Source organism: Benincasa hispida, chromosome 4, assembly GCF_027475165.1.
Source record: "Benincasa hispida cultivar pf3 chromosome 4, pf3_genome.v1.1, whole genome shotgun sequence".
In the NCBI taxonomy this organism is placed as follows: Eukaryota; Viridiplantae; Streptophyta; class Magnoliopsida; order Cucurbitales; family Cucurbitaceae; genus Benincasa; species Benincasa hispida.
In genome coordinates this window covers 14211416-14224139 of record NC_143481.1, presented here as the reverse complement: position 1 = coordinate 14224139, position 12724 = coordinate 14211416, and the positions used below count along the sequence as shown (strand labels likewise).

Genomic DNA, 12724 nt, shown 5'->3' with positions numbered 1-12724 from the left:
AAACTAAACATTAAGAGAAACATGGAAAGAACTCTAAATCTCATGATGCGGACGCTTAAAAACTAGTCCCAGTGACACGATCACGAATTCCGCTGCGCCATCGCCGGTGCATTTCTACACTTACCTGAAACATCAACATAAGAAAGAATGAGTATGAAATACTCAGTAAGTAGCCCCACCACTGGGGTCAAGCTAGGCATCTATGTCCTCTAGATACCCACATATGGCACATAAACACATGGAACAGACAAGAGACTTTGTCCTATCTTATTGTAGTTAAGTATGCCCACAAAACTGGTGGATCCCAAAGGAACCACAAAACTGGTGAATCCCGGAGGAAACACAAAACTGGTGAATCCTTAAGGAAACACAAAACTGGTGAATCCCGAAGGAAACACAAAATTGGTGAATCCCAAAGGAAACACAAACTGGTGAATCCCGAAGGAAACACAAACTGGTGAATCCCGAAGGAAACACAAACTGGTGAATCCTAAGGGAAACACAAAACTGGTGAGCATCTAACTAATCAATGAGGATATTCACACAGTCTCAACGTTCAAAGAATCAACATCGTACAATTCTAAAACATACATGAAATCTTTGGTACCATGGCTCCATCACATACACATAATCCTCAACAACATATTATACAACATTCATGTAGACCTTACATCATAATTTTACAACATATAAGTATGCCTCAACACCAGCAGATCAGACGTCAACATATGAAAACACATACCATCACATACTAACGATCAAGTGCTTAGGCGTGTATTTGAACAATTCAGTACTCATGCCAGAACATACTTTGATTCAGGTCATATTATCAATCAACATACTAACCATTTACCATAACATACACTCACCATGCTAGCATACAACTAAAGGCTGGCCCGTGGGCAGTTCCAGTGGTAAGATTACTTACCTCAAAGTCAAGTTCAGATATTAATCCAAGCTAATGCTCTTCAACAAAATAAACCTTGAATTAAGTCCCCTAATATAGGCATAATACTAAATTTCAGTCTTTGGAATCAGGACCCAACATAAAAATTTAATCAGACGGTCACCAAAACTTACCCAAACGAAACTCGCAAAATTTCGACTCCAAAATTTCGTCTTAGCAGATTTTAGAACTCATACCAAAACGCCAATCTGAAAATGATTTTAGTCCAAAATTAGTAACTTAATTTTCTTATAGGTACCCTTAACCCAAAAGACAAACAGCCCAACTACTCACCCAAACTTAACAATTCCTGACGAAAAACCAGTCTTCTTCTCGATGAGCAACGTCCTCAAAATCCTCTGAATATCGCTTCTGAAAGTCCAAACTTAACGGATTTTAACCAAAATTATTCCAAAACAAACCACACCCAAACTTCCAGGAAAACACCTAAAACTAAGAATCTTACCCAAAAGAGATGTGACAGCAACCGCGACGACGGTAGGAGCTGGGCGATGTCAGACAAAGAAGTGGCTCTGGACAACAAGATGGATTAGCAACAACGTCGAACCCACGATCTTAGATCTGGCACCCGTGGATGGTTGAGAGTTGACAACGACCAACACGGCGTGAGCAGAGGCGTGCGAAACCTCAGTGCGAAGAGTCGGCGGCGAGGAGAGGCACGGACATGCAACTAAGAAGGGAGAGATCACCCGGTTTGGGTCGCCGATGCTCGTGGACAGCACAGTTAGGCAAGGGTTGTCGAGAGAGAGAGAGATGTGAGCGGTAGAGGTGATCGGCGAGCGGCTGGGATTCGTGGCTGATGGCGGATGTTCAGCGTCTGATCTAGGCGGCGGCGGCTGAAGGAGGAAGAAAAATGAAGGGGGGGTTTCGCATGAGAGTGAGGCGTGAGGGAGAGGGTTATTCTTTTTATTTTTAAAATAATAATAATAAAAGGAAAATAGTACAATTATAATTAAATATTTTCCTTATTCCACCTTATACCATTTAAATTTCTTTCCTTTTCCAAGAAAAATAAATTCTTGCCATAAATTTCCAAATTGAGTTTGACAATTGAAAAGAATTTAAATAATTTCCACGCCAACACTTAAATCCTCGCACTTATACTTTAAATTCAAAAATTCCAAACGTGCCCTTCCACTAAGAATAATTACTGAAAAGGGAAAAATTACATTATTATTAAATAAAAAGGCGCGGGATGTTACAAGAACCCTTTCTACCGCAGGCACCAAGGGACAACTAGTTTCCTTGGCTACAAAATCTGAAGCCTCGATGTTCCCAACGACCACCGTCTCCTTGACATGAGGGATGTCACCGAGGATAGCACGCACTTGATAGGACCTTGGCACGGGATCCACCGGCAGTGCTTCAGAGGTACCAACTCCCTCAACAGCCGAGTCAATAGCGAAAGGGCCCACCAAAGATTCTTCGCTTCGTGATGCTTCAAGTCCTTGAAGAAAGAGGTTCAGGGGTGACTACAAAATGGGAGACTAAATGTAAATCGTATAGTTAAAAAAAGACGAAATGAGAGGACTTATATATATATATATATATATATATATATATATATATATATAAGGAGGATGACGTACCAGTAGGTTGAGAGCGTTAGGAGCCATCGGATCATCCAGAACCCTCTCAAGAAAATCGACATCCGATGCCCTGTGCTTTTTGGAGGGTCGCTTCCAATAACGATTGTCGGTACTACTATGACTGTTCTCCTCAATCGATTTGGAAGCATCTTTTTGTGTGATCGCTGTCACCTCCTCAGTCAGGTGAAGTTGCTTCCCTCCATGGTTGGTCCCTTTACCTTTGGGTAGTCTTGGTGATGTTGGGGGAAGAATAGCACTAGTCACTAACAAATGACGATTCTCTTCAAAGTAGTTCCCGTGCTTTGTTAACCACTAATCCTTGAACCGTGGGGTAACATGAGTGTGCGGATCCAATGTATGGGCAGGCAAGAATACCTGAGACAAGGGCTTGCGTCTCGTGCATACTCTTCAGTAATGTAAAACGTTCTTCGGTGTAGGGGCGGGAGGTATTCCCCCTATATCATTTGGAATATCTTGATGAAAGCCGAATTGTCGGCCGAAGCGAAAGGGACTATATGACTCTATAGTTCGGACATTCCCACATTGGGAGGATAAGTAGCCTGATTGCATGCTGGAGAAATAACTGGACTTCAGAAAAGATAGGTCTATACCGTCAGTTAGGCGTTCATGCCTGCTCCTGTTCTGAATGCTTACGTGCCATTGAATACTAGCGCTGCTATGGATCAATTCCCGTGCCTCGTACTTGTCGAAGTAAATCGAGCCACCTTCACCAGAAAAGCCTGCCATCTTGGGACTTCGAACAGCTGCAGGAATAGGGTAATGCATGTTGAAGTAATGGGCCAGCCAACTATGGACATAATGCATGGGGAAGTGAAAGTTCATATGCCCGATTGGGTTTGAAGCCTCTGCTATCAGCCCTGGGCTATGATAGATGTTGGCCAAGACCGGAATGGCGAGACTATAGACAATCCCGTGAGCCATCAAACTAGCCATTCTGAAGACTCCAGGGCGAAGGTAACCTCCCTTCTGGGGAAATACATAAAGACATAACCAGCAGAATAAAAAGGCGGCCAGATAGGTTTTGTCCTTCAACTCGTCTCCTACCTCTAGCTCTGCGAATAGCATGTTTTCCCTGCTCGACCAATCTCGAAACTCGATATGTGTACCGTCAGGATTTTACATAGACCGGGATCAAGAAGCTTTCTTTTGCTTTCGTGTAACGGGCTTGTAATATTTGTGAGCCCCTAAGAACCAAAAAGAGATCCAGGAGCTGATAGACACTGAGGATTCATGCTTCGAGGGAGTCATGCGATTTTCTCTCTACGAGCACACTATCGAAAAATACGCCTGAAAAAGGTATTCACACGTTTTCGGCAAGCACCTCTCTTTGTCGCGGTGATCGGTTAGCTCTTTGAAGGAAGGAACCACTTCCTCGTAAAAGCTTCCTTTGACTAGAAGACCCCCAAGCAACCAGAGGTCCCCTAAAGAAATTGGTGCTTCGCCCGCCGCGGTATGAAGAGTGTTGGTTGAAGGGCACCAGGCTTCACGGAAAGCTCGAACTATGTCATCATTGCGATCATATGTGTACAAAGAGGTCGTCACTTCGCCAAGAAAACTAATGTCACAAAGGAATCGCTCGTTTCGACCTACTACAACCTCAAGCCACTCCCAGTAACAGTCAATGAAGTTGAATTCTCCAAGGACTTTTGTCATGACGGTCCAGCGAACCTGACCCTCAATTATGCGACGTCCAAGAGTTAACACTCGATCTGGATTAGGGGTCTCCTCATGAATAGAAGATCACAAGATCCATGCACACTCTCCTCAGGTCAAGGGCGCTTCCGTCAACAATTTGGAAAGGATCATGTTGTCATCTAGACTTGGCCAGCGATCAGCGAAAGGACCAACTAATGATTTTGCCACAGGAAGGTTAAGTCTTTCCTTCATGGGCTGACTCTGATCTTTAAGAATCACGAGATGTCTCTCATTAGATAAAACATGCTTGGTAAAGTAAACCATTGTTCTGCACAAAAAAAAAAAAAAGAAAAAGAAAAAAAAAAAAAAAAAAAAAACAAAAAGAAAAAAAAAAAGAAAAGAAATGTCACAGGGGGATAAGGTTCAACCATTAAAAAAAAAAAACCCTATCCTCCGTGACAATTTGCTAAAAGAAAGAGATTGGGGGTACCGTAGTAGACCCTTCTAAGATTGAATGAGAGAGTTGTAAGCCTTTGTAGGGCCCCTCTCATGATGACCAGGATGCACGAGCGGCACACGAGGCAGACCTTTCCGGGATCCCCCCTAAGATGACCGAACGGAAGAGTTGTAAGCCTTTGCGGGGCCCCTCTCATGACGATCAGGATGCACGAACGACGCTACAAGGTAGACCTTTCGAAGATCCTCCCTAGTGTGATCGAATGGGAGAGTTGTAAGCCTTTGCGGGGCTTCTCTCATGACGGTCAGGATGCATGAATGGTGCTATAAGACAGATCTTTTGAGGATCTTCTCTAGGGTGATCGAATGGGAGAGTTGTAAGCCTTTGCGGGGCCCCTCCCAGGACGATCAGGATGCACGAACAGCGCTACGAGGCAGACCTTTTGAGGATCCTTCTTAGGGTGATCGAATGGGAGAGTTGTAAGCCTTTGCGAGGTCCCTCCTATGACGATAAGGATGCACGAACACGAGGAGGAACATGGATATAATAGACAGACCATGCCAGAGTTATCCTTATGTACACCAAGGAGTCGGTCAGGCAGACGTGAGAGGAAAAATCCACCCTGATTACTGATGGGCCAGCGAGATTAAAAAAATGGTTGTGCTTCCTTAAGTTACGCTTCAACTCCTACAAAAAGCAGGGGACGAGTTAGTAAAAAAATAAGTAAGTAAATAAATAAATAGTAAAAGAAAAAAAGTTGGAAAGAAAACTGGAAAGAGAAAACAAAAAAAAAAAAGAAAATAAGATAGAGAAAAAAAATAGAAGAAAGAAAGAAAAGGAGATCATGAAGAAAAAAAATAAAAAAAAAAACAAAAACAAATTAGAAAAAAAAATTAGGGAAATAAAACAAGAAAAAAAATGGGAAATAAGATAGTGAAAAAAAAAAAGAAAAAAGAAAGAAAAGAAAGGGAGATCGTGAAGGAGAAAAAAATGAAGAAAAAAATTTTAGGGAAAGAAAACAGAGGAATAAAAGAGAAAAAGAAAGAAAAAAAAAAAGTCCTAATTTTCTATCTCTCTCTTTCTCGCTTGCAGCCTCCCTCCCCCCAAAGTTTTTCTTAGTCCTCAATCTCTACCCATTCTCTTTGCCAGCAACCACCCATCAAACATGGAGGTGAGCGGCGGCAGACGACCCACTTCCAAAGATGGAAATGTGGGAAGCGTTCAAAGATTGCAGCAATATCGACGACCAAAAAAAAAGGAGGACATCAACATCATCCATTCCGATGGCCTCTACCATACGATAGCGATGATGCAAGCAGCGACATTAATTGGTCATCCCCACTCGTTTCAGCGATATAAAAATGAAAAGGATTAAGAAATTATAAACAAGGATTGGTCATCCCTGCTGGATCCGCTCATTGAAGTAGCGAAGATATCGCAATATACAGTCCATGATGACCATATACATGCCAGCGACCATAGAAACTGCTTTTTTGCATGCAGAAATAACAAGAGTGGTAATACAAAGAAGATTACTTTTAGACTGTCGATCCAAAAGCTCCAATACAAGATTCAACTCCATTCTTCTTTATCAAATGAAGCCATTGGAAGGTTGGGGATTATGGAAATAAACAAAGATGGCAAAAAACAAAAAGAAAAAGGGGGGGGGGGGGGGGGGGGGGGGGGGGGGGGGGGCATAAAGGTGAGATGAAGGAGAGTTGAACACTGAGATAATGAAAACGATGTGTGTTGCCCAGTATATATAACCAGATTCTAACGGGATTCTCTCATAATCTGTTGAAATTTCATAAGATTGTGTTATCTAAACTAAATTCAAAATGGTGGATGGTTGGTTTGAAATTCTGATTTTTAGCTAAAATTGGTTGGGATGAAAAGAAAATCCAATGGATTGTCAGCCCAAATTCATTTCAAAGGAGGACTGTTGTTCAGTTAAAAAAAAAAAAAAAAAAAAGTCAATTGAATCCAAATTCAAGATCTTTGTAGTATGGGAACTTTATCTTGAAACAAAATCCCAATATATTCAACTAAAAAAAGTATGGAATCTTAAGTCTAAATTTCAGGCAAAATCCAAAGTTATCCAAACTTCATGTGAAAATTAGATTAATATTGGAATTACACTGAAATTGGGAGTCATTGGTCTATTCTTATCCAAACCAAATTTTGGGCCTCAATTTCACCTCAAATCATAAAATCTTAGCATATTCCAAATTTTTATCTCAATCCAAAGTTCATTTGAGATTCAATTATACCCCAATTTCAAAACTTCGACATAATTTAAGTGTTGCCTCAAATCAAAATATGGGCGCACTCCAAAGTTCATCAAATCAAAGTAGAAGTAAAGAGAAAGACAAAGTTGAATTTTACTTCAAATTGAATATATTCTAAAAAAAGAAAAAGAAAAAAAGAGATTGGTAAAATTTGGGATACTACTCAAGAATTCAATATGCAAATAAAGTGGAGCATAAATTCTACTTTAGCTCAAACAAAAGTTTACTCTCAAACAAGAAAGTCAAGAATTAAAGTTCATCTTTTGTTTACTTGGCCTAAGTGCATCGAGCAAACAAATTTCAAATCAAAATTTTGAGCTAAAATCACATATTTTGATCAAAATGATGTATCAAATTAAAGGAGTTAAAATCACACATTGATTTCAAATTATCTTTTTCGAGATCCACCCACCGTATAGATGTGCATAAATCTCGAAAAAAGTGCATTTGTTGAATGAGAAATTTTGGACCAATCACAAATTACCACGTCATTCATGAAGAAATTCCAAACCATCAAATATGGAATAAATTAGGAGTTGACATGTGTCCCAAATTGGAATTGAAGACAAATTCTGATGACGCCACATGATTTCATCAAACCATTGATTAATTTGGCCCAATTTGATATTAATTTTTAGGTTAAAATCCAAATAAGCCCAAAAATGAGCTGAATTTGATCTAAATATTGAATCAAACCCAAGTTCAACCAATCGGGCCCAAGGACCAGGCCTATGGACCAACCAAACCCAAGCCCATAAAGTCCACCAGAGAACTCTATAAATAGAGGAAGTCTCCTCATTTGTGGGGCAACATTTTCTACCTTCAAAGAGCGTAGAGAGAATTCATCGAAAGATAGAAGACCGTTGAAGATACAAAGACTCTTGTTCTGTGTTTTTCTTCTTTAAGTCAAGCACATTCACCCAACTGAGAGAGAATCAGATGATCAAGTATTAGAGATCGAATCACATCGCATCAAATCAACTTCAACATCAACACTAACTCAAGTTCAACTTCACGAAACATGTTTCTCTGGAAATATCGTGTGAACACACACTAAAAAGAATATTTATTTGACAAAGCTAAAAATGATATTTATTTTATATATTTATCTATATCTCACCTAATCAAATCTATCTTTTATTTTTCATGAGTTATATGCATCATTTTTTAAAAAAAGTATACCATATTCATTTTTTAAAAAAATAAAGCTATTTTTCTTAATATTTAAAAATTAATCTATAACAATTAAAATTATCACACTAAAAAATTATTTAAAATTTTAAATAACAAAAAATAAAATAAAATAAAAAGAAGTTGATTATAAGTCTATTTTTTAGTTATTATATCTAAAATGAGATGTTTTTGTATTTATTTACCATACACCCTAACTTGCTTTTTTAAGTTTAAGCTTTTGACATTTACTAAATACTATTTTCTTTTCACAACTGATTTTTCTAAATGCACAGCTATCATCAATTATTTTAAAAACTATAAGAATTTCAGATGGAACCTAATTTATATCCGATCAATTTTTTATCGACTAAATTAGTTGCCATTGGTTCCTAGAGTTGGTCCTCGAGTAGGTTGTTGGCGGTAGCCATATTGGAAGAGATAGAGGGATAGTGTGAGAGTATTTTGGTAATTTATTTAATTATAAAATTTTGGCAGTGGTTACATAATATCTTCCTATTTTATAATTCATCCATTATACCTGTTCAACCATTTTCTCAAATTTTTTTTATTTTTCTTATTTTATGTTTTCAATAATCCATATTGAAAAATATGGATCAAAATGCAACCCCAAGTTTGAATTAAATAAAGAAAAATCATACAATAAAAGTATATGATCAGAATAAGCACTCGTATTTTAAAGAACACACAATAATGGTGGTTACTGTTATTTTGGAGAAGAGATGGATGGATTGTTAGGTAAAATGTCTAATCTCTCATTCCACACAAGATGTATTTTGGTGAAATTATGGGTTCTAGAAGAAAGTTGTTACATTCAAAACTGTGTAATTGGTTTTGATACACAAGTTTAAATTAGAAAACTTATTTTGTTGAAAGTGTAAATTAATGAAAAAAATCTAATTCTTAGGTTTTAGTTTAAAGTGAAAAACAAAATAGGTATATATATAGAAAAGGTAAAGGTTTTTCCCATTTTGCATCTTCTATATATGATACAAATGATTGATTAATACATATTTATTATTTTTGGTTTTAACCCATTTCTTCTTTATCAAATAAACAAAAGCATCTCCTTAAAAATTTTATGAAAAATACATCATTGATGTATTATCCACTAAATTATTTTTGAATTAGCGAATCACTTTATAATAAAAGAAAAAACTTACCCATTTTCTTCCAACTTTATGAAAAGTAATTTGCAAAACATTTTGAAAATACATAACATCCAAAAAAAATCAAATGAACATGTAAAGAGGCTGATCAAATGGGCTAATGGGGATATTCATAAAAACTGTCATACGTGTAACATTTAAGATGAGAAGAGAACAAAATGGAGCACATCATTGCCTAGTCTTTTTACCTTCTCAAGAGAAAAATATCAAAAAAGGAGGATCTAAAATGGAAAAGATATATTGGAAGGTCATCAAAGAACAATAAAAGAAAACATTCAGATCTAGTATGCTTGTGTTCCAAATTTCAACAAAGTAGCTGAGACACTAAGGAGAAATGTTTTTCTTCTCCACAAATTAGAACTATATATCCTTAATCTTCCTACTCTTTCTTCCTGGAGTCCTTCAATTGTCCTCTCTTTCTGATGCCAAGACAAAAGTTCAAGCGCCAAGCATCGACAACAGACTCCGGCAACGAGTATGCCAAACCCCATAAAAGTTGATGGGGCCAATACGGTGTGCAGCGAGGCTCGTATCCAATCCAACGGAGAGCTGCTGCTGCATATCCATTCGTTGAAGGAACAAAGAAGGATGATCTTCGAATAGATGCCATCTTGGTGGCAACATATAGCGGAACCTGCGTCAACCAAGTTGTTAAATGAAGGGCTCAACAGATTTCTCATATTTTCCTTTTGTGGTTCAAAGCCACTCTAAAAATAAACAAAACTTGAGACAAACAAATCTATCAACTGCAGTACAAAACTATTATACTTTCACGTATCATGAACTTGTGATAACCGAAATAAATAAGGTGTTAACAACGACTTGGAAATCATCCTCTGTCAGAGAAAGATGCAAATGACAGACAACAAGCTTTCAATGTGCTTATACGGAAGCGGTACAGGACAGCATATCAAGGGATAAACCTGTCTACTTTAATAGGAAAACAAAAGAATGTGGCAAAAGTTGACAAGCAAAATCAAATACCAAACTTAAAATATCTGTTGCAATGCTTTCTAGTAATTTACCCACTAATTCTAACAAAGAGTAAGTACAATCTTTTGAGACATGCTATTTTCAACAAAACAAGTCTTGAAGACCTGACAATAGAATAAATCTTTCAAAACTCAAAATTTCGACAAAAATTTAGTTCTAGTGTTGCTTTTCTTCTCCATTTCATAAAGTCCACACTAGATGGATGTTTTACATTCATTAAATGCACATGAGAATACTTTCACTGAATTGATACTTCGGGAAGTTTTTAATACTTCTCTGTAACTTTTATAACCATTTTACAGCCTTGCAAAACTATAGACGGAGCCACAGAAGGAGTATCCAACAACTTCAAGATAAAGGTAAAAAAAAAAAAGTGATTTTCACAGACTGATCAGCAAAAGAAAGGCCTTGTTTCACCATTTTTTTAACCATCAACTAAATGAGTTCGGGATGATCATTTAGAATAGTGTTAAGGACACTTTTTCAGTAAACCCATTAGAAAAGAACCACACATTATGTGCTTCTTTTAATAGCAGTATAAAGTGTTTTTAAAATTTCAGAGGTATGTTTGGTATAGCTTGTGAGAGTAATGTCTTTAAGTGAACTATTCTCCTAACCTAACACTCCTAGAAATAACACTAATAGTGCTCTAAGCCAAAAAAGAATTTAAACACGTTTTCCTTTCTTTCTAATTTTCCAAACGTATTCTTAAATCTTAACTTAACAAAACATGATAACAAGTTAGAAAAGCAGTTTTAACGAGTTAAGAGACCTTTTAGCATCAAATCATGCCAAACTCACACAAGAGGTTATTTGAAGAAAACAAAAACCTTTTTTCTTTCTTTTTTTTAGTTCAACAACATTAGTATACGTGGACGTGGGGAATTCGAACTTCAAATCACTTGGTCGAAGGACATATGTTTTAACTAGTTGAACTTCACTAGATTATTTTGACAATAGATCTGACCCAGGAACCAACAACAAGAGATATTACCTGACATTGCACATCAATTCCACTCTTCTTGTACTCCACATACAGGCACCTCGAGAATTGGTCGATGTACCTGGAAATTATTCCAACATTCATCATTCTTCCAGTAAGATACAACATCGCATAACGGAAATATACATAAGCTATGGTGAAACAAAGATACGAAACTTCAGTAATACGAACAAATGAATAAAGGGGTCTTACGCTTTGGTGGCAGCATAGACAGTATACAGGGGATCTGAGGGAATAACAATGGCAGCACCAGAACCAATGTTAACAATGGCGCCTCTCTTCCTCTTCAACATTCCAGGCAAAACAGCATGAGTCACCTTGGTGGTGCCTTCAACATTAACCTTGATTAAGTTATTCAGAAGCTCCTCATCCACTTCGTGAAAAAACCTTCCATACGGATACGAAACCCCGACGTTGTTAATCAAAACCCCAACATCCAACCCTTCGATCGCTTCGGTGATTCTCTTAATCCCTTCTGAGAGATCGCCGGAGAAATCAACAATTACGGACTTTATCTGAATGCTGCCGTATTTAGCAACGATTGAATCCGAAACGTCTTTGAGTTTCTCAGGGTTCCGACCCACCAAAACGAGATTGAGACCTTTGCGAGCCAATTGAAAAGCGAAACTCTTACCGATTCCATCAGTGGGTCCGGTGACGAGAGCCCATGAACCGTATTTCTTGAGATTCTTTGGGGGTCGAAGGAAATTGACATAGATCCCTTTGAGAAAGATTAGTAAGAATTTCAGAGCGGAGAGAGAACCCAATGCGAATAGGAAGAAAACCCAGAAGGGCTGGGATTTAAGCTGCTCAAAACAACTGAGCTCCATGTTTGAACTGGGAGAATTTGGGAGTAGAAATCTGGGTTTTAAAGGAACAAAAGGCAGATTTCTAAGGAAATGGAGAGGAAGATAAAGAAAAAGATGGAGGGGATTTCATTTATGGAAACGGATGATGGGTTGCTGAAGTAGATGAGCAAACCGCCTCATTAAGAATCTTACCACTTCCAATGGAGAGTTTTGTGTTTCAGCTTTTAGGTGAGAACTGCATGGTTTTAGGGGAAGTTATCAGAAATTGCAAGCTACCATCTTGATTGAAAACTCGTAAAAATAATTAAACTCGTTAGATTATATATCGAGATTATGTAATCTTGATGCTAATCTCCGACAAAATAACACTGAGATTTTATATATTTAAATTTTCTAGGTGAAATCCCATCGAAATTCATATATTTGAGTTTTATTGTGGAACCTCATACGGGATTAAATTCTACATATATCCCAAATCTTAACCAATTTTTAGAAAAAATTTAGGAAAAGAATCGATTTGGAAAACCTAATTTGATAATTGGAATACGTATTTGGAATTTTAAAAATTCAAAAAACATAAATTAGGCTAAAGATTTGAAAAT

General features: G+C 37.6%; 1 protein-coding gene and 1 pseudogene across 1 annotated transcript; both read right to left on the bottom strand.

Moving 5' to 3' along the window:
• Positions 1-1461: 1461 nt before the first annotated feature.
• On the bottom strand, positions 1462-4458 carry LOC150036509 (uncharacterized; annotated as a pseudogene).
• Positions 4459-9410: 4952 nt separating this feature from the next.
• On the bottom strand, positions 9411-12478 carry KCR1 (beta-ketoacyl reductase 1). The gene is made up of 3 exons (XM_039030392.2): positions 11506-12478; positions 11305-11374; positions 9411-9951 (listed from the first exon to the last, which is right to left on the bottom strand). Exons 1-3 carry the CDS (start codon positions 12141-12143, stop codon positions 9697-9699), a joined length of 963 nt encoding a protein of 320 aa, XP_038886320.1. The 5' UTR covers positions 12144-12478; the 3' UTR covers positions 9411-9696.
• Between the last annotated feature and the right edge of the window lie 246 nt (positions 12479-12724).